This window comes from Trachemys scripta, chromosome 2 (genome assembly GCF_013100865.1).
Source record: "Trachemys scripta elegans isolate TJP31775 chromosome 2, CAS_Tse_1.0, whole genome shotgun sequence".
Taxonomy (NCBI): Eukaryota; Metazoa; Chordata; order Testudines; family Emydidae; genus Trachemys; species Trachemys scripta.
Window position 1 is genome coordinate 55,361,890 of NC_048299.1, and position 23,635 is coordinate 55,385,524.

Here is a 23,635-nt window from a genome sequence, read left to right on the forward strand (position 1 = left end):
TCAGCTTTGGCAATGGCAGTTAATGCCCTGGAGCTAGGTATGCACATGCCTAAGACTCCAGCAAACCCAAAACACAATGTGGTCTATGCGTCCCACATAATATATATTAAAGCTCTATAGGTAAAATCCAGGCCCCATTGAAGTCAATGGGAGTTTTGTCAAGGCAGATGCAGGGCCCAGATCTGGCATATACATACATGCCAAGAGCTCCCCATAGCCAGAGAATTTTCTTCTGGCAGCTGGAAACCAGAATCCGTTGCCTTTGCTTCCCAAGTGACACAAAGAGGCCAAATGTCAATAGAGAATCCAAATTAGTGTTCATCATTTGTGCTATCTCCCTAGATTTAAAAGGCACCTAATTCTCTGCAAGAAGATATGGTACAATATACAATATATATACCTAAATTAGCAAAGACTTCATTAGGCAAGCTTAATGCTTCCTGGGATGGCCAATGAAACAGGTTTTACATTAATATGTAGACTACAAAGAAAAACAGGGAGGGAGATTCTAAAATGCATGGTAGAAATTTACAAAAGGGCTGGAGGGAAGATTTCAGTTCTGAACCTTCTTTAGGCTATAGATGAAAAACAACTAACCTTGTTAAATCTGCTTCCATAGCCTGAAGAAAGCTAAAGGGCTGAAATATGCCCACTAATCTAATTAGCTGTTTTTAACATGTGTTTCACTAACCCTGTTTTTTTATTTAGGGGTTGGATATTTACCTTAGCCTGAGTAAATAAAGCATTTTACCTTTTACAAAACTAAAATAAAGCAAAGGACTAAAAGGTTTCACATGTGATCAACATTCCCTTTAAACCAAACGGCTGACCAGGAAACAGTTTCTGTGTATGCTGAAAACAGATTAGGTGATGCAAGCCAGAAAAATAAAGCATCTTCATCCTTCACCACAGTACGTGACGCTCTAGCCTTGTTGGGACCACCCAACAGTCGGGCCCATCTGAATGGATGTTCCGTGTAGTTCTTGGAAAACCTTTAGAGGAAATAGTGCAAATGGCTTTCTCTCTCATAAATCTAACTTCAACCTGAAATGGCATTTTAAAATACCAGAATTAAAGAGCCAGTGAACTTTTAATATAAAGTGCTGGCATTTTCCAGAGTGCCAGCCATGAGAGATGCCCATAGTATCCAAAGAATTAACTCCCCATTTCCAAATCGTGTTGGAAAGTGACATTCTAAGCACAGAGATCACTTAGAGAATCAAAGGGTCGGGAGAACTAAATGGTACATCTTGGCCTTTAATAAATACAAATATTCTGAGGTGGCTGAAGAGGCTGGGGCAGCTTAAAATAGCAGCAACCAGAAACCACCAAGTAGAACAGTGAGTATTTATGCCTCTCCCAGAAGCTAGTGCATCCTGGGATGAAGTTGAGACCCTCACACACCTCCATTAAAGTAAGGGCCACTGGCAGCTCTCCCGCAAGCCATTGAGGGAGCAGGAAGCTCAAAACCGGCAACCCTGCTCTCTGAACCCCTTTCCCTCAGCTTTCTGCCATCTTTGGAAGGGTACTGGGCATCCCAGAATCTTCGGGAGGGAGCCCACAATGGTATCAGCTACCCTTCTTGCTAATGGAGGTTTGGTACTCTTGTGCCCTCTATGCTGTCTAGGTTATTGGGAAGGACTTGGGAGCTTCTGGTCCCTCCTACCTCAGAGGTGTGTGTGTGTGTGTTTCTCCTGAGCCCTCTTTCCACCCTTGCCTGCCCAGATTCTTGGGGAGCAAATATGCTCCTCTTTCTTCAGCTGTCTTCACTGGAATGGCATGCTGATGAGGTGAGATGAGGTACTCGCCTTAGCCACAGACTCTTGGCGTGGCACAGGTACTCCTCCCTCGGCTGCCTTTATTGGGGAAGTGTGTATGTGTGTTCTTCCCAGACTCCCCCCGGATCCTTTGGGGACAGAAAGGGACAAAGATGCTTTCTCCCAGTAGTTTTCAGATTGCTGCTCTTCAAAATAGCAGCAGTCCCCTGTATTAAGCAGCCTTGGTTTCCCCAAGTTTTGCTGTGGCTGCCCCACCCATATTGATGTACAAACATACCTAAGTCAGGATGCAGGCTCAGGCTTCTGTCTGTGGAAACAAAGAATTAGGAGAGGAATTGGGGGCTCTCAGTATCCAAAATGATATATATTTTTAAAAGACTGTCCATTTATCTTCCCTGACCTTCACTTTTATAAAATGGACCAGAGTTACATGTTATCCCCTTTTTATTTATATATTTTAAACCACTCTTTTTTAGGGATGAGAGTATATTACAACCAGTCTTGTGTTATGTTAAGGTTTCCTTTTTATTTCAATAATTGACTGGTAAATTGCTCCAGTCTAAAGCATCATGCTACTTATTGAAAATCTGCCTTTGAAAATGTTATTGCCTTTATTGACACTTCTAAGATATAACACTTTAAGTTTAAAAACAATTTAAATGATTAGTAATACAACTACCAGTCATGTCAGCAATTTTATTTTTTTGTCAATGCAATATAATATATTATGTTAATACCACATAATATATTCAAATCAACTTAAAATATGATTCTCCATGCCCCCAAATAAAATGGCCATTTGTAACCGAAAATAAACAGAAAATACCAACCAGCAATTAAAATTACTAAATAGTATGCTAATTCTTTATTTTTGTCGTATTTCTCTTTGTGGACTTAAACACATCACAACATTCCTTATCATTATTTCCCTAAATGAACTCAGGAATAGTGATTTTAGCATGAGCTATAGGGAACAAATTGACATTCTTACATAGGATGCAACAAATCTTGGAAACGTACAGAAGTTGCTGCCTGTTGAATTTTAAAAAAATTAAACAGTCACTATTGCCAAATTTAGTGTCACTACCTCTGCTTCCCTACGATTTTCTAAAACCAGCCTATGAGCTAATAAAAGGAAATGCTTTCACTATAGATCCATCCTAAGCCTTGACAAAAGCTCACTTTCTGCTCCTCGGGTTTCCTATATATGGTTTTAGCCTCAAGATGAGGACCGGCTCACTATACCCCCTATCCCATCCCCCATTTCCTGCCTGGGTTCAGTAAATGCTGATTTGAAATTGGCACATACTTTTCTGATACAAAAGTACTACTGTTTTCCAGGTACCATCAGAAAGCAGTATATTATTATCTGTTAAACACCCTTCATTTATAAGGCTTTCCCCCTTTAATGTTAGGTGTTTTTATTCCTCCAACAGGATTCTTAAATATCTGAGTATGTTTAATTAAAGAAATAGTCAAGTTAATCCTAGCGAAGAAATCTCAGCCTTGTTTGCACATTGGGGAGTGATCCCGTCCTTGGACTGCATTCTTTAATGCCAGTATCTGTAAATTGCAAGTAATTAAAGAACACTGTAATATGTGACATATTTCAGTGTATTACTTTTCTGTCTCCCATGCTTGTGTTATGTCATCACACTACTCATGAGAGACTGGAGCTACTTGGGACGTCATACAGTTGAGTAAGAGGGGTGATCTCAGTGAAATCATCTGTACTTATGTACGGTGTCATATTTTCTTTCTAATGTCAACATTAGGATTGTTGCTCTTTGCTGCAGTACTGTCTCCCTACAGGTCACTGGCTACCTAAGTGTGAACTATTGTATGTCTCACCCAACCATTAAGGAAATTTCCACTTGCCCTAGAGAGCAACTTGAAATGGTGTAAGGGGTGGGCGTCACAAAGTCTTAACCTACCATTTGGTTGAGTCCACCCCATTGCGACTGGCTTCCTTGCTAATGGTTCATACAGCTCTATAGCAGGTGTAGTAACATCATCTTCTGCAATGGCACTCAACAAACACCTACCTCAAAATTCCAAAAATTTATTCTGACGTAACCCACCCTTCTTTCTCTAGGACCCAAAACATCAGCTCTGCAGAGCTCCCTACCTCTCTCAAGGAACTAGAGCACTCTTGCTATTGCTCTCAGCTGACCTTCTGAGTTTCCTATAATTCCTATGTGCTGGTTTAAATTAAAAAGATATGTTGTGTGATTTCTAGGTGTAGTCCATTTAGAGTAGATTGGAGAAGTAATATCGAATGAGGTCCTTATGGTCAGCATTTCAGTAGACACTAAGCAAACTGATAGCAATGGGATGCTAAACTGCCAACATTACTGAAATGGCCCATAACATTTTAGACCTGAACACACATTGCAAATGAGAGTTGCATGTGCAGAATGATTCTCCAGTGCATTGACACTCCACCAACTGTCTACCGCCAACCTTTTCTTTTTGCTTCCTTTTATCCAAAGCAAATTTGAATGGTACATTTTCCCTTCCTTAAATTGGGGAGATACCAGCAACACTAGACACAAAGGACTAGAACCGCAAATGGAGTTAGGTGTTGCAACTCCTAGCTGCCCTTCTGCCCAGTAGAATTCACAGCCCCAACGGGGTGCCCAGGCTCCAGGCATTGTATGGGAAGAGTTAGGCACCTAAGAAAGGGATTCACAGAAGCCAGCAAGGAAGCCACCTAAACTAGCCAGGAATGTGGGAGATCTGTTTTCAAATCCCTGCTCTGGGGGCCTGCCACTTCCCAGGAGAGTGCCCAAATCACCAGGCTGTTAGGTATTCAGAGATAAATCTCTCAATCTCTCTTGTTGAAGCTTTTCCACTTTATATAATTATTTAAATATCCCCAGTAGTTAGGGGAACTCATCTGGGATGTGGGAAAGGCAAGTTCAAGTCATTGCTCCAATGAATAGCTAATTATTTATACCAAGTGGAACAGCTTAAAAGGGAGAGATTGAGAAACTCACCCTAAAATATTCACTAGAATGGTTGTTAGGACACACACTTGGGATCTGGGTTCAAATTCCTGCTCCAAATCAGGCAGGGTGGGAGTTCAGATCTAGGTTCCCACATCCCAGGGTTGTGCTCTAACCACTGAGCTGTTGGGTATAATGGGAAATACACAGCCAGCCCCACAAAGTCTCATACGCAGCTGCCTTTTGTGAGGGATAAGGGATGCACAGAGCAGTCCTGCCAGACTGGGCCCTGCATGTGAGACAGGCAGGAGAATACCTAGTTTGAGAATCCTGCCATCGCTTAGGAATGAGCTAGGCACCGAATGACTCAGCAGTGTCTGAATTTAAGTGGTTTTGCACATGCCCACTTGCAGAAACTTAGGTGCCTAGGGGACTTTAGTGGCAGAAATTTAGGAACCCACAGGCTAGGCAGCAAGACAGTGAAGGTTTTGTGAATACCAGTGGCACCTAAATGTTGACATTAGATGTCTAAAGAGGCATTTGGGCACCTAAATCCCTTTTGTGGATCTAGCTCAAAGTGCTGTGCTGACTGGCAATGCAAAAGCTTGATGGAGCTGAGAACCAGATGCAAATTTCTTTACAAGCTATGAGCTAGATTCATTTCTGGTTTATGCTGGCTTCTTAGTCAGCGTAATCCCGCTTCTGCCTCTGCCACCAGGGATGCTATGGAGGCTCTGAGAGAAACTTCAGTTGCCCTATCCCTGTATAGCTTCCCCAATGAAGGGCAGTTGTGGAAACACCTCCTGCCCTGATTTAGGGATGCATCCTCCTTGGCTTGTAAGCGACTGCTGGTTCAGGAAAGTGGAATTTGCGCCATCTTGTACAAGCCAGGCTGAATCTAGCTGTAGACTCTTACTTAATGGGACTAGTCATGTGCTTAAAGTTAGGCACATGCTTAAATACCATGCTGAATCATAGTCTTAATGCGTCAGTGAACCACTATATGGAGTCATAAAGGTCTTTTTTGACTGATGGAGCATAGGAAAGATTACTTCTAAGCACCAATAGTTAAACCATTATACCAAATACTCATTGAAAACCTACTACTGAATAATTTTAATACTTCTTTACCATCTTTATCCAAGGATCTCCAAGCACTTTATAAACATTAATTAAATAAAGGGACAATGAAATGTTAAAAATTATATAGTATATTTTTGAAAAATCCTTATGAATTACTAATAAAAAAGCTTGAATACCAGAAGTGAAATAATGTAAACATATAATTTACTTTTCCCTATTTTTGCTTTTAGTTTACTTGTTAGCATTTCACTCAGTTTAAACAATGAAATTTTTAAATCTATAAATCATTTATATTAATATTGAACTATGATAAACCTTTTTTAAGAATAAAACCTATATTTGGAGTCTAAACTACCTGACAGTATCTCTTTAATGCTTACAAAACGGCTGATAGATGCCTGTTGTTACAATCATTTGATACCAGAATAAACTGAGGCCTGTAGAGATTGTGGGTGAAATCCTGACCTGTTGACATCAATGAGCATTTTGTCATGACTTCAGCAGGGCTAGGGTTTTACCCTGTGGACTTCTCCAAGGTAACAGACTAAATTGATGTCTCAGCCAGGATTAGAACCCAGGACTGTTTCCTCAACCCTATACTCTAACCATCAGCCCTAACATCCTCTTCTTGCTGTATTAAAATTTGAGTTTTCACCTCTTATCATCAAGAGTCCTGTCTGGCATAGTGCTCTCAGTTTGCTGCATTTCACAAGGGATATTCAAGAAAGTCTATTTCTGAACCTCATACTCTTCAAAGCTTTAATTTTTATCTTTTATTTGGAATATTAAAAAAACTGGGTTGTTTTCTTCCTCTTCATTTGAAAATTTATTGTTTTCATTTAAATAATGATGTTCCTCTTTTATGTAAGGGTTCTCTTCTTGGCTGGCGCATAAACTCAGATATCCACATAAAAGACTGTCTTCTCTGTTTATGTGATTGATTGTAATGCAGAGTGTGATGGCAACATGGTTAAAAATAGAAAGGCAATCAGTGTGACTGGGCATGAAATACATTCATATACAAGTGGAACTTCTCCCCAATGAATGCTGAAGAGCTCTTTCTCTGGACCCAGAGGATTTACATCACATTAGTTAGTCACTGGTATGGAAATCTTCTTCTGCAGCTTGGGAATTTGAAGAATTATAAATAGAATGAACACTAACCGCAAACTGAGTCAGCACAATATATGAGTTACTTTACTTCCAAATCATAACTACATGAGATTCATGGTCTGAGCACACATAGATATGTTCCTAGTACACCAATGTCATCTTATCATACATTAATTTGTAAGTTGACGGTTCTGTATCAAAACCGTATCTCTCTAAAGAAATAAATCAGATTTGCTTTCCCATGGATGAGTCATATAGTGACTGATAAAATGTAAAATCAAAGTTAAATTTAAAGTTTTCCTCAAAGATTTCTAGTTTTGTATGAGGGTGCTATATAGTTCCTCTGAAAGCAGCACAAACTGTAGACCACATAGAAGGCAGCGTTCTCTCAGGAACTATTTAGCATCATGGGAAAAGGCATGACAAAGGTTGGTTAGAGACATTGGAAATCCAACCAGTCCTGAGTTTATTAAACATTTTGTACCACTCTTTGAGCAGGCTAAATATAATAAGTAATTGAAACCCCCATTGATCTATCTCAGGCATTTCTAATGTGCTCATCACTGTAGAAGCAAATGGAACAACAGGAAACAAATGTGTTCACAGTGCAAGTGAGAAGAGAGCTGAAATTAGAAATCCAGGTCCCACTGAAGTCAATGACAAAACTCTACTGACTTCAGTGTAGCCCGGATTTCATCCCTTCTTTTCTTCCTCCATTTCTAACTCTGTGTGTGTGCGCGTGCATGTGCACACACACACATGGGAGAGAAAGCATGGGAGAGATAGGGTGTGCACGTGAGAGAGAGAGAGAGAGAGAGAGAGAAAAAAACTTCCAACCCTTCTATGTGTTAAGACATTGATGAGCCAACATGCATGGCCAGACAATGAAACAAACAAATTCTACCCTAAATTTACCTGCCAGGTGGCTGCACTAATCCTTAGCAGTCTGTTTGATAAAGGCTTACTTAGAAGAGCAGATAAATGGGTACATGAAACATTTTTTCACATTAGAGATGCCACAAATTAATAAACACCACAAAACCTTGTCTCTAGCATTCAAATTCAAATACTGTGTCCATTTAGTAAAGGAAAAAGGTGGAAGAACTTGCCCAGAATACATTAAATATAATTTGTAGGATTCCTGGAATTTGATCTTACTTCTTCCTTTTCAGACTGAGTTTATATTTTCATGTATAACTTTTCTCAGAATACAGCAATAAATGCAGTTGTTTTGGTGCAGTTATTCAGAAAAGGTTTCGGGCTCAGACTTGCTGAAGGTTTCGGGCTCAGAACTGCTCACTAAGAAACATTCTCCCAATGGGCTTTGATATAAATTATATGCCTATAAGAAATCAAAAGGCCACAGCAGAGGTTTCTTCCTATGTCTACCATCAGACCAAAGTCTAAACCCAGAAGGGGATTCCCCACTATATTGTTACCAGTTTTCACCTACAGTAGGAATGTAGTAGAACAAAGCTTTCCTTGGCCTCTGGATAATTTTAATGATAAAACTGCATATTAATAACTCACATTTCTGCTGTTTGTTAACTGCTATAGAAAACTTTGTCTATCCTCATGTTGAGATACTTTTCTCTGTAGCACAGCTGGGATGAGAGAGAAATAGCAGGGATTTCGCTGAGGACTGGAAACAAAAATAAACTCAGTGGCTGACTAGTGAAATTTCTTTCTTTTTCTTCTTTAACATAACTACCAAAATGCCACTCTTATTATAAATAGCTTTGACAGTGTGGTAGGTCTATACTCCATTGAATTAAAGAGAGGGAGAAGTACATGGAGAATCATATCTGTTTAGAGGCAATTTCAAAAGAACTTAAGGGTTTTAGGAGTACAGGTCTCATTGACTTTTAATGGGCATTATGCTGCTGAGACTATCAAGCACTTTTGAACATCTCCCCCCAATATATGAAGTACATATATACCATTCAAGCAGAATAATAACCACAGAAAATTAAAAAACAAAGCGATTCAGTGATTTTGCTTAGAAGAAAAAAAGTAAATAAAAATAAGGTCTTCCCTGTTACTTTCTCTGCTGTGTCCTACCGTTGGCTCAGGGCTAGGGTAGGGGATGGCTAAGGGGGCTTTCTAGAGTGGCACTATTTCTGGGAAGAGCATATTTTAATCTCCTCCTCCCCCTCTGGTCTGCTCAGAGTTTAGGTCCTATCTTAGGTATGAAGTGGTAACAGTAGTGGGAGCAGCAGCTTTGCAACTGCCTCAGACTTCTTCCCATCCACCATCTTAGGGTTGGGGCCACTTGAGGGTGCTGAGGAGCTGTAATTAAATTGCTCTCTCTTCTCTGATCATCTGGGGGCTGAGGGAGGGGTACTTGAATGAGTGGAAGCACTGTTTGGTGAAACGGCTTTTTAATTTTAAATTTTCCATTTTCTTCTCTTAATTCCCAGCCTCGGAGCCCAACTTGAAGGTGCGTTCCAGGTTAAAACAGAAGGTGACAGAAAGGAGAAGCAGCCCCTTACTCAGGCGGAAGGATGGAAATGTTGTCAGTTCATTCAAAAAGAGACTGTTTGAAGTGACAGGTAATTAAGGACTGGAGAGATTCTGCTGAAACTACTATGCTTAGAAGACCTGAAATATAGTTTACTGGAAACATAATTGTGTATTGAACATAGGTGTGGAGAGAGATTTCTCTGTCAGAAAAGCAGCAATACTTAAGGTACAATTGCATACAATAATTTACTTTATTCACTTGTGAGAAGGGCACTGTCAACTTAAAAATCACACTTCCATCAGGACACTTTTTCTTACATATAATAGTAAGTACAAAAACAAGGAACCGCTAGAATTGTTGGGATAAAAAGAGATAAGAAGGGAAAAGATTCTCTGTTGTTCCTGTTTATTTCCAGTGTGGGCTGGTAGCACTTTCTGTGTAGTCAGTGTCACTGGTTCATTGCTGGTCTCTTGCATCACTCTCCTGTACTGCTCTGTGGAGAGTGTACAAGCTCTTCCTCAGGCTCTGTAAGAGGGTGTTTAGTAGTAGTAGCAGCAGCAAAGCTGAAATGTAAACTGAAAAGGCATCTGTATGTACAGAGTGGAAGAGGAAGGAGGGAGGCAGGAGCAGTCCAAGCCCCTCCCAAAAGACAGCAAGGGAACAAAAAAACCCATATAATGCTTTAAAAGGATTTAAAAAACTATTTAAATACTAATATATACTATGTAAAGGTTGCACTATCAGAAAAATAGATTTAAAATACTTAATATAAACAAAATTCCTGTCCCTTTAATTGGAACAAGAAATGAATTAATAGCTCTCATCATACTCCCAGCAAAAAAGGAATGCTAAACCCAGATTAATCTCTTAGGAAAAGCAAACCTTTAGGAATGTCGAGAATGAACAGTACACAGATTTTAACAAATCTAAGCAGTGGTTTAACAAGCTTGCGAACAGCTCTGAAGCCAATACAATTTAAGGTCCTGATTCGGCAAAGTACTTAAGCACATGCTTAATTCCTATTAACTTCAATGGGACTCAGGCACATACCTAAATAATGTCTTGAATAAGTATGTTCTCTCAAACTAAAACAGGACAGAGCATTATTTGCAACACTCTGTGTGTGTGTGTGTTCGCTTGTTCTTTGGCTCTTCTAACCAAGAGGAGCGGAGCAGGATAACAGTATTCTAATTAATGCATGGGTAATAGAGACAGATTTAACTTATCTATAGTTGCTTGACTAAAGACTATGCAAAGCATACTCAAGTCTTGAGCACACATGGTCAATCATCCATTAAGTCAAGAGGAGGGCTGGTCCCCTGTTGCAACCTGAAGTAACCAGCTGCAGCTCTCCCCATTGTCAAATGCCAGCTGCATGTACTCAGCGCTAGAATGATGAAGTATCTGGCAGCTGACAGTGCTGGAGGGGACGCTCTACTGGACTCTTGGCTCTCAGCAGCAGCCCCTAGTGGAGGGAGGCAGGCAGTACAGTGGCAACCATTGAAGGAACTCTGGAGCTCAGTCTCCAGAAGATACTGCTTTAGACCGAATGGCCTTTATGGGACCTCTGAAGTGTAGGGACCCACAAACCATATGAAGCTTTCTGGACAGGAATGTATTTGTCTGTATACAACTACACTGAAATAATTGAAATTCCACCTGCTTTTTGGCTTTGTGTGTTTTCCCAGGCTGTGTGAGAGGGCTTGTACACTTTTTTTTTTTTTTTAAATAGAGGGAAATGTTCTGTAATACTCAATAGCCCTCAGTGGCAATATTATGTCTTATGTATCTGCCAGCTTAGTTTGTAGTGGGGTGATATGACAGCTTAGTTTCTTTTGGAGTGTGCAGGCTAGAAATTCAACCTAAGTCTTTGGGATATCTTTCCCTGTGTTAGGCTTTCTCTGAAGTGAGAGATCTCCCAGGGCTTAAAGAAATGTCTGAACATTTTGAACAAGATGGGCAAAATAAGAAATATCATCTTGATGATTTTTCCAAACACGGTGGAGGACACCTGATTCCTTAGAAGTGTTGCTTGGCTTAACAATTTTGATGAGTGAGAGGTTTGATGTTTTCAAAAGAAAGAACTTGAAATGAGGGTAACTCGTCACAACCTTTTTGAAATCATATGTTTGACCACTCCTCCTGGTTCCCTTTGTTTGAAAATGTCAGGCTTAATTGGTTTTGATTTTAAGAACTCACAAAGGTATTATGTGACGTGAAGTATTTACAGACATGTTTAAATATTCATTGGCACATTTTTCAGTCATAGCAGATGGTGCTGCTAGTAATTAGAAGGGATTTTTTAGCAGTTATAACATAAAAGTTTTGCACCTTAGGGAGAAAAGTTGCAGAGAGGAAAAAAATGTAAATTGAAATATTTTAGGTTAATTAAAATTGGCTTTGAATTCCTTTTCACACATTTGAACTAAGTAAATGAAGAGGCCAATTATCTTTGGATAATAAAGTCTACTTTTGCATATTATGTATGCTCATAAAGTGGTTATATATGTTTTAGTGTTAGTGTGTCATTATCGTATATGTTATCTTGCAAAATTAGGGCTGAACTTTGCTTTGAATTGTCCCCTCTGCAAGCACATTGGCATCCAGACTCCTGAACATGCAGACATAGGATGCTTTCAGGGCCTGGCCCATTAATCTGAAAAGAATAGGAGAATCTACAATGTCTGGGCCTGATTCTGATGTCACTTGCTCTTGTTTTACACCAGTGCAACTCCACTGACTTCACTGGCATTGCCCCTGGTTTACACTTGTTTCAGTGAGATGAGACTTAGGCCCTGTGTATATAAGGGTGCTTGATTACTGCTCAGCTGGTTATATATATCTGCATCCATTAGTCAGGGAAGGGTTTAATTAAATCAGTGCATCTCACTGATTTTACATCACCATGTAGAAATGACATAGTGTAAACAAATTACGGTAAATTCCCTGTCCAATAAGTGCCGTTTGAAGAGCTGTCCTGAACGGTGTTTATTACCAATGGGTGCAAATGTAAAAGAAATCATTCTCCTATTCTTAATCTCCAGTTAGTAGCTGAATACAGAGCTTTCCATAACATTTCTGTCTGACCAAGATATGCCCAATTAATTTCACAAACACTGGTGTTAAGTGTAATTGCTGAATTTGTTGGGGATCTAAGGGTTGGCAGCTTATTGCTGATTCTCTCTTTACTGACACTCTTTCCCTACATTTCTAGAATGGCCCATTCCTTTGTGATACATATATTTTCAAGTGAGGTTTAAAGTAAAACAGTAATGATTTTAGTAAGAGAGCATTACCTATAGTCATGGTTAAAGTACATGACTGGGTGTTGGGACATTTCTATTCTAATCCTGACTCTGTCACTGACTTATTATCAATGATTGCTTATATACCTGAAAATATATTCCCAGGACTCACTTTTTACAAGTTTGCCATTGACTTGATTATGATTTTCCCCCCCATCATACTTTGTACATAGCCCCCAGTCGGCTAAAAGTACAGCTGATCAAACATTTTCTGAGCAAAAATATTTCCTGACCAGACTTATATTATTAGTTTATTGATGCGATAGTGAATTGCAGAAATGTACTCTAGCTGGGAGTAAGGAATGGTTCCTTTAAGTCACTAGCAAAACTTCCATTTTCTTCCGTGACAAGAGGAGTAGGGACCTAACCAGTGGTGGATTAATGATTTTGCTGCCTGTAGGCCCTGAAATAATTGCCGCCCCTGGCCCCATATGAACTTATTAAACATCAATAATTTCAATATCAACACCAATATTTTCACTTTTTACTTCACTACTACTTTCAACTATCTTTTCTGTCTCACTGTCGGCACTAAGTGATACAACAAAGGAATCTATTTTGCGCATTTTTGCTATCATTTCATTTTCCCTTTCTTCCTTTTGTATAGCATTTTTTTTGAGAACCGCTTAATTTCTTCCTTCCAGTCCTATTATTAACGTTTAGGATTCTTGCAAGTATGTTTACTAAATGGCGTCGCGCCATCATTGGTGGTTTCAATATGCGCTATGATTGGTAGAATCACGGCGTCACTGATGCCGCCATTACAAAAATGCTGCTATTATAAATTTGCTGCCCTACGCCTAGGCCTTGTTGGCCTAGATGATAATACGCCACTGGACCTAATAAACTGACCCAAAAAAGAGAGCAAAGAATTGGTGATAGCCATAAATTGATAGCTGGCTAATTAAATAAATTCTCTAAATTATTTTAATTTTCTTGAGATAGTGTGTATGAAAGATGTTCTATAAAATATTCTTATCTCTGCTAACACCATACAATTCTAATTTTAGTTATTTATATTCTTTCCTTGTTCTGTACAAAAACTCTTGTCATCAATATAGGATTTATAACAGTTAGATGTGATGAAGATCAACTAGATCATCAAGTCCATTCCTTTACAAGTGCAGAATATCTTCCTATGGTATATATATCACCGATAGCAGATGTATCATTTCCTAAACTGATATTACGTTTCGTCTTAACCAAAACTCCTGGGAGTTTTTTCACCAAGCCTGGGTAAATTATAGCCCTCAAAATGCTATTTTAAGATTTTGTATGCTACAAACAGTCCCTCGTACCTTGCTGACAGAGATGTATTGCAAATGGTGTATTGTTTTTTATTGGTTACTCATATAGAGGTTAGTTCACAACTGAATACTCCGGAGCCCTTCCCAAACAGCAAGGGAATGACAGTAGGCCTCATGAATTGATGACATGTTATCATGACCTTTGCAAGTCTACTGTTTCTGTCATTTTGATCTCTCACAGAGGCAGAAGAGTATGCAATAAAAAGTACTTCCTTTCTTTTTTCCTCATTAGGAGTTCTGTTTGTACATCTCTGCCTGCCACTGAGTAACTTGCCATCTTTGCAGGAAACTCAAGTAATAAATTCCCCCTTTGTGCAGAAGGGATCGAGAGGGGAAAAGAATGAAACTATCTATCTTTTTAAGGTTGCAGACAAATTGGGACTGAGAGAAAATCCTTAAGACAGTAAAAAGTCCATTCATACAGGAAAACTATTTTTCAACAAAAGAAAGACTATGCCATAAGCAATATATTGTTCATCATAATCGCAGCTGGATTTCTGTGTTACTTATAAATTCATGTGTGCTTAATCATTTTTCAGAGTCGTCAGTTAGTAGCAGTTCTCCAGGAACAGGGCCCAGCTCACCAAGCAACGGCCCTACTGGAAGTATGACAGAAAATGAAACCTCACTTTTGCCATCTAATTCTCAAGCTGAGGTAAGAATAATACACTCAGTCCCTTTATTGACCAGGTAATTGCTTAGCTTTTTAGAGCTGGAAAGATTCCAAACAGCACTTTAAAGACCATAGTTGCTTTCTGATTTCCTTCCTTCACCTGGAAGTCACAGTAACTGTGTGTGAAAGAGAAACTGGCTTGTATTTCAGATGGCAGTGGAAACTGGTCTACGGCAGAGACATGATGGTGCTGAGATACATTGTGGAATGACTGTTTTGATATATCATAATGAATATTGGCATCTTAGAAATAATGAAATCCCATGAAATAACACTAGCATTTCTAAATATTAACATAAACAACTGATCCTGGATACTGCAAAGTACTTTGCTTTGGAATTTTATTTGGAGCAAATGATACTCCAGCAAAATGCTTTATGCTCCCACACACATGTAAATGTAGGGCTAGATTTTACCTGCCTTAGGGCTTGTCTACACGTGGAGTTAGTCCTGATTGACTATCTCTGATTAACTCCGTGTGTGTACAGTCCAGAATAATTCCATGTGTAGACAAGCCCTCACTCATGCTGAGTAGTACCTTGCTCTGTAAGTAGTCTGTTACAATTTATGCTGGCTCAGGTCCAACCCATTCCTGTTCTGAGTTCCAGCCTAGAACAGAGGAATTCTGGAAGTTGTAGTTCCCTGAGGGACAAGGGAACTCTAGGCTCATACAAAATATGCTGGGAAAGGGGCCAGGGATATAAAAGATCTCCTTTTTGCTTGCTGTGCAGGGTACAGCTAGCTGGGGAGGTTTTTCAGTGACCAGGTTTTGAAGACCAGTGGTGGTACACCCAGAAGAGGAGTAAAATGGCCCAGGGGGAGCCATACCGTAGAATACAGGGAAAGAGGTTGTGGGGGCAAGACAAATATAGGAGGCGGCTTTGAGGGGAAAGTGAAGCAGTGGGCAGTGTAGTGGGTAGTCACCTTCCTTCTTTGGATTTCTAGGCTCAAAGCATAAGCACCCCTGTGGCACTGAGGTGTCAGCTAGAGGGGCATGGTTATACTCCTCAAAGAGAGGAGGGTTACACAGACCCTAAAAAGAGGGCTAGGCCCAGAGTCACAGACTTATATTGTGGACTTCTTGTTTTGCTTACACACTAGGATAGGACCATTTTGGTTTAGCCAAAGGGCTAAACTCATTAAACAGTGAAAGGGAGGCTCTGAGGAAACTGAGGCAGCAGCCATACCTGTGGCGGAGTGGTGAGACACTGTTACATAGTCCCATTGATGTCCATGGGAATGCTTGTACAATAAGGCACTACTCATTGTCAGTAAAGTGGCACAGTGAAGCTATGATGTTTCCCAATGTAAACATAAACCAGAGGAGTGAAGCATAGCTCACCAGAACTGTGAATAAAGAAATACAGCCTTACAATATGCACACCTCAGGTGTATTGCATCTTGTTTAATGTGGGCAAACAAACCACAGATACGTAACGTAAACTCCCCAAATAATATATAGTAATTGACAACATTTACTGTTTTTCTTATGTATTTGTTTGTTCTCCTACAAGGTGGCAAGGGGAGGGAGAGATAGCTCAGTGGTTTGAGTATTGGCCTGCTAAACCCAGGGTTGTGAGTTCAGCCCTTGAGGGGACCATTTAGGGGTCTGGGGCAAAAATCTGTTTGGGGATTGGTCCTGCTTTGAGCAGGGGGTTGGACTCTATGACCTCCTGAGGTCCCTTCTAACCCTGATAGTCTATGATTCTATATGTTTCTCTGAGGTAGTAAAATAATAAACCTAGGTGTTTTGTAGCAGTGTACTCCAGTAACTGAATTAAAAACAAATGAGAGATTCTGTAATCTGTTGATAGCATAGCTGTGAAATAGCTTTATATCATAGTTTTAACTAGCTGGCCAGGTCTGAGTTTTGCTCTGTTAATTAAATAGAGACATACATTCAAATATATGTTCTTGCAGTATGTTTAGAAATTCCTTTCATGAGATAATGTGTTTAGTTTATTTTCAGATATGACACATACACCACAACACATCCAGTAAGACATATTTGGTCGTAGCATCCCTCCAACTGCTGACAAATGTATTAAAAAATGAAAGAGCAAATCGTACAAGCTAGACACAAGGGCTAATAGCTTTATTAATGGAGCGAGAGCTCCCATGGATTCCATAATGTATATTAAATCTTTACTCTTTCCTCCACTCATAAGGCATCCTGAACTTTCTCCTTCTCCCTGTCCCCTCCCATCATGTCCCAGTTTCTATTACAAACAAAGGGCAAGGAGATGAGGAGGAGACTTGCAGCTTAAGGTCCTGCAGGAATGGAGCTAGGGGGGCAATGTGCTTCCTGTGGATCTGAAGAGTGGAACCCCTATTTAGTAGACCTGAGCAGGTCTGTGAGATTTCCACTGCAAAAGGTTAACATCTCCAGTAAGACACTATGGGGAGGGGAAATGGAGTGGGGGCACGAAAGGGTTGGTGCATATATCTGGGTGTTTGTGGTGGCCCTGGGCCTTTAGCTTCAAGGACCAGACAACATGTAAGAAATTGCAAAAGAGGCTCATTTTAAATTTCCTATGTAAAAATTAGTAAATACTTTACCAAAAATAAATAAATAAATAAATAAATAATAATAATTATGGAAAATTCAATTGTCATCCAAAAACTCACTGTGCTATTTGGAAACAAAATTCCCAGTGAAATAGAAGGATTTTAATCCTGTTTCAAGTGTATATCTTAGCATAACCTTAATTATGGAGTCACTACTGACACCTCCAGAATGTGGAATTGACAACCATGTGACAAATTGTATTTATCGTCATTGACTGCCTCACCTGCACTCTGCCCACTAATCCGTTGCCCCAGGACTGCTTTCAACGTTCCAAAACTCTCAGGAATGTCAAGCACCTGGCATTATTTTAAAAATAAACTTTCTAAGGAAGTGGTTTCCTGTCCCTCAAAATGTGAATATTCTCCCTTCCCCCACCTCCAGTTATGTTGGCCTAAGACCCAAATAGACAATAATCACTCCAGATGGGTGTAGAGTCCAATATCTTGTTACTTGTCAGAACAAGAAACAGGAACTCAATGCTATAGAATAGTGGAGCTTCCGAGTTTCCCCAGCGGCCATCCAGCATATACTTCTAGCCCTGGAAAGGCTTGAGGGATTGGACATTTGGGATTTATAAACATTATTTTGTCATTTTTTAAATTATTTTGAATTTTAGTCATTTTTCTCTCGCATTGAGTGTTGTGCAGTTAGGCAGAGAGTATTCAAGGCCCTTACGCAGCAAAGCACTTAAATCCAGGTTAACCTTAAGCATGTGAGTAGTCTAATTGATCTCTGATTGATTTGGGTGCTTAAAATAAAGCATGTGCTTAAGTGGTCTGCTGAATCAGGGCCCTAATGAACTGGCTTTAAAGGGATAAAAAAAATAGCTCCCAGCACACTACATATGTATGTACACACACGCGCACACACACCAAAGACTTTTGAAGAACCTAACTTGTGGTAAGCCAAGTCCTGTCTTACTGCATTATTGAATAAGCTATTAATTATCAGTTATTATTAAATGAGGGATGGTCTTATGGCTAAAGCATAGGGCTGGTAGTCAGGAGTCCTATCCTCAGAGATATCATGTGTGACCTTGGGCAAGTCACTCAGTCTCTCTGTGCCTTGTTTTCCCTATCTGTATAATAATTCCCTAACACAACAAAGATGTGAGGAGGCTTCATTACCTATTTTGTAAAGCTCTCTGAGGTTTTTAGATGGAAGGCACAATAGAGGTATTACTTATTTATTATTTTCCTCCCTCATACAATATTTGTAATGCACAAGCCAAAGGCAGTTTTTACCTATTAGTACCAATACACATAAAGGGACACCTCATTCAATGCTAAGATTTGTATTCCACCCTATCTTCTGCAGCTAATGCCCAGAATCATAACTACTCTGATGGCCTAGCTTGCTGTTAATTGTTTTATATTATCTACTGATTAAACAAAAGAGCATGAGGAAATGTGACTTACCAGAGTTTGGGCTAATGGAGCTATTTCTCCAGGTCAGTGGCAGGACATTCACCTAAAAAAAACTGGATTGGCTAGTTCAACCTCCAGCAGGGACTCTTCCCCATAATGAATTAATTGTGTGTGTGAACTATGATCCAGAGGGCAGGTGGGTGACCTCTGCACACTGATTAGTAGCCTCTCTGTGGCACAGAGAAAACAAAAAAGTTACATTGATGGCTAACATGTGGTTTTGCCTCGTAGCCCTCTGTATGGGATTGTGAAGAAATTCAGATTATGTATTGCAAGGTATAAAAAAGTTCAGTTCAGACCACAGGCTGGTCAGTACAGTGGGATTAAAACAGTATATTTTCACCTTGGGAAGCATAATTTCATATAGGGGTATAGTAGGGGTGCTAATGCTATATTAGATGGAAAATCATATGGAATTGGATATACAGCTACTTGAATACTTTGCCATTAATGCTAACACCACAAAATACAAAAGGGAATAATGATGCTTCTTTGGGCTTATTTACTGTGTTTGGTACTCTGAATATTCTAGCTCCTAGATACTTGTTCACATCATTAAACCACCACAGAGATTACAATCAGGTAGTCTCCTTAGCGGATGTGGAATTTGCAAAGCCAATTTGCGGCAGCTTCGTCAGTGAAGAGCAGAGCCCTCTGACCACAATCAAATCTGGTCAGTCTGGTATGATGGGCAGTCTCTTTTCGGGAGAGGTTTGGGAAGACTGCAGCTCTAGGACCATTAGGACTATATTCTGTGCATGAATAGAACACTACATTGCAAAATCATCTTCCCTTGCTATGCCAGGCAACAGTGGTATTAGTCTCTTACTATCATGAGCACTGAAATGAGCCTAAAAAGCTATTTTAAAAGCTGAGCTCTATGTGCTGGAGCCACTCACTCAGCTCTTTGGCAGAACACTTGGAAGCTGAAACCACTGGCTTCCATTTCTGGCTCCAGTCAGAGACTTCTTTACCTCACTGGTTACTTGATTGTTAATATTGTGGTCCTGTGGGTGCAAACATTTTTCCATAGATCTCAACATCAGTACATTTTGATTTTATTTGATAGTTTATTAGTAACCAAACAGCTGAATATTTCTTCTGTAGTTGAACATTAGCTGCCAGCTCTCAAATGGTATTTATCTAATCAATTTTTTGCCAGACATACAAAGTACAGAGGTTTCTAATAATAGGTTGTGTTCTAAAATCATGCAAAATGTCACTTGTTTTGCCGTAACCGTGCATGACTCACTCTGCTGTTGTTTCCTAATAGTTATTGTGACATTTGCAGTAAGTGTTGTATTCGCATCTGAGTGGGCGTATGGCCGTGGTATTCATGGCGGCAAATGAACACTTCTTGCTGGGGAAAAACAGGTTGCGATGACAGAAGAATCATTTACCAGTAAAAATCTGAGTCAGTACTGTAAATTGTCACAGTTTAGTGACTAGAGCAATATCAGTAATGAAATTTTGATTCTTTTAAAACATTTCTGCCTTAATCATTTAAATAGCAGTCTCTTAAGTGTCTTAACCCACAGTAGACAGTGTGGTAACCATTTATTTAAATTTTCTGAAAGCACAGAAGAGCACTGTGAGTAAGAAACCTTGCAGATAATCCCTTGCTATCAATTTCTCTAATAGTGATTTCAGTAACCAGTTTGTTAAAAGACTTTCTGTCATTATATGAGCCTTAAAAGTTAAACTTATAATTGCGCCTTATAAATAAAAGTTGTTTTTATTAGACCCAGGTTTTGTCTCTGATGGTTCAGGGTTCACTGCGGTAACTATTTGTCTGTTGGAGCAAACCATATACTTTCAAATGACATGTGCTGTGCAAGACTAAATCCTGCCTGCCTTTCTCATGTAAGGATTTCCTATGACTTCATTGGGACAGCTTGCCTCAGTAAGGCACAATTCAAATGCATGTGCTAACTCTAAGCACAGAGAGGGCCTGATCCAATGCCCAGTGAAGTCCCATTCATCCCATTCATCTCAATGGGCTTTGATTCAGGCCCATATAGAATCCACTTATATTTGGTGTACAGAACTTTTGGAGACTGGTATATTGAAGGTAATAGTAGAAACTAAACTACCTGATTATATGGAGGACATAAATAAATGCACATGGTACAAATGTCTCTTAAACCCATCTTTCATAATATTCGTTTATGAATCTCAGCTTTGAGGAGCACACTTAGTTCTTCAAAAATTTTAAGTCTCTAGCCAGCATGATGAAATTGAAATTCAATCCAAACATGAAAAGGGAATCTACTTAATTTTTAAAACTAATGAAAATAATAGAAGTAGTTCTTACTTCGGAATGCCACTTATTCTGACTGTTGAAAGCAATGGTATCTTCAGACACTGTGTCTGCAACTTGGAAGATTTAAAGCTAAAATAAAATATTCCCTTTTTGTTTGTGTGTGTGGGGGGGGGGGGAAGAGAAGTTGATATTAGACAGTAAAGCCACACACTGCTACATCTAATTACTATACTTACATTTTAAGAATTAAGTGAACCTGACTGATAGGAATGTTTCTTTTAAAACACTAGCAAGCTGGGAATTCTGCCTCAACAAATGCATGCTGTGGGGGACAGGACTATGCCCCATTAGCTTAGGCTATGACTACACTGGCAATTGAACGACAAAACTTTTGTCTTTCAGAGGTGTTAAACGCCTCCTCCCCCATCCTCTTCCCCCTCCGCCCCCGAAAGACAAAAGTTTTGCTGCGACAAGTGCAAGTGTGAAGAGTGCAAACGCCGCTCATTGGGGGTGGGCGTTTTTTGTCGGCAGGAGAGCCAAACAGCGGCTACACTGCACGACTTTTACGGGACGGCTGTGGCAACATAACAATGTCACTAAAAGCTGTGTAGTGCAGACAAAGCCTTAGTAAATTGTCACTAGTGTAACACGTTAAGTTGCCCAAAGACAAACATAGGCCCTGATTCCGCAGTAGCCTCCATGCAAGTGGCCCCCTGAGTCAGCATAAAGCTCGTTTCAGGATAGTGGTCTTAATATGGGCTTAATCTGAGGGTTATCGTAAAACAAATACCAGTTGATTATTAAAAGAAAATGACTATGTTGTAGAGGCATATTCATGCTGTTAAATTTCAATGCAAATGTTATTAATGTCAATTGGTTTTTTAACACAGCTGTCTTATTACATATGCTTAAAGGAACAGATTAGGGGAGATTCAGTTTTAACAGTCGTGGCATTACCTTTTAGTTGCTGGACTTATTCCTTAAATTCTATCATTTCACTCTTGTTCCTCAATGCACACCTTGGAATTTAACAGTGGCATATCATAAAACCAAAAAGGAAACGTGTATATTTTTTAAATGCAGCACCATATAGATGCTGCAACCAGCACAAGTCTGATGATGTCCTAAAAAGAGGATTACATGTTTACAGCATCTCTTTTGGTAAGACCTTTATAGCATTTCACACTAGACTTTTGTATTTTGGACATACCTCATTTTAATAATGTACATATTTGGATGTTATCAAGCAAGTGCAATTTTAATGGAAAATTAATGTAATATACATATGAAGCAGTTTCTTGACACTTGCATTGCATACAGTCCATATCTCTTCTCTCTTTCATATACTATCTTCTAGCATTCCCAAGATACCAAGAGAAAATTACACATAGAGACTTCTACTGTTATTGTCTCAGTGATAGGTCTTATTTCCAAACAAACTATATGAGGAAGGTTATGTTTTGGAATAACATCCTGTGTTTTTGTGCAGCACCAGTTTTCAGTGACAGTCTGAAGTTGCATTGTATTAGCACAAGGTATTTTCCAAAGTTAATTGATATCCCAGGTTTGTCCAGGGGAAAATCTACCGCTCCCCACAACATGCTTGACAAGTTATTATATTTACTTTAGTCAAAGCCCGAGTGTGCAGTATCCCTCTTGGAGGTGGTCTATTATTGGAGCCCCATATGCTTTTTGTTTGGGAAGAAAGCAGTCACTGTGTCATACTGTTACACAGGGTATTCTTTTTCAGGGATGTTGTTCCCTTGGGGACCATATCATGCCAGAGTTCCTAAGCCTAATAAGACCTTTGTAGCTCTTATTGTGTAAAAGTTCTGGGAGGGAAGCAAGAGTTAAACAGAAAATGTAATTCAAGCAACTATACTAGACCACATGTTGAAAAACATGACCGTTAAAGCAGAATGGCAAAGGTTTCAAAAAGATTCCTCTTGCAGTAAGCATGTGATAATGTAACCATTTTTTGCTTCTTCCCACCGAATTCTAAGTGGGTGCTTATGGGGGATCTTTTCAGAATACCTGTTTCTCTGTGCAGGGTGGTTTTAAAAATCATATCAGAAATTATATGTCCTCTTCATAAATGATTATATCATATGGTTTCAAAACAAGTATGGGGACTATCCAGCAAGGTGTTGAAATTGGAGGGAATTAAGGAGGCTAAGCACTTCACAGGGCAGCTCAGCACCCAACAGGAATGGTGGCCATGTTTTTTAACATTATTTTTTTTTAAATGTCATTTGCTTCCTAAATCACTTTTTACTCAAACTTTCTCCGTCCATAATAAACACTGTAGCCTAATGGTAATTTAGTGGCAAGAGGATAAGATACACAGAATGAATAGTGTTGAATTATGTTGGGTGAAGTTTTGCAGCAATGCATATGAATTATACTCCTATAGAACTTTTTCTTCCATTTTAATGAAAATGTCATATAGGTTATCTGCTCTAGTTCTAGCAAGGAGGATATCCCTCAGCATATCCAAATGATATCCAATACAGCTATATATGTGTCCTTACATACATTAAGAGATGAAGCATTAGTGTTCCATAAGACATCTCATGCAATCCTTCCTGAATATTTACTCAAGCAAAACTCCCATTGACCCTATAGCAATGAATGTGTGGTTGGTGGGAGAAGAGGTAATGGAGCAGGGAATCCTTGATATTTTGGTTCGGCATAGGAATTTAACT

At 39.4% G+C, this 23,635-nt stretch overlaps 1 protein-coding gene across 10 annotated transcripts in view; it reads left to right on the forward strand.

Annotated features, from left to right (window-relative positions):
* Positions 1-23,635, forward strand: part of HDAC9 (histone deacetylase 9) — a 527,149-nt gene that overhangs the window by 263,157 nt on the left and 240,357 nt on the right. For all 10 annotated transcript variants that reach the window (XM_034760576.1, XM_034760577.1, XM_034760572.1 and 7 more), the window contains 2 exons: positions 9,343-9,474; positions 14,538-14,653. In XM_034760576.1, coding sequence (XP_034616467.1) covers positions 9,343-9,474; positions 14,538-14,653 — 248 coding nt within the window. The remainder of the gene's footprint in view (positions 1-9,342; positions 9,475-14,537; positions 14,654-23,635) is intronic.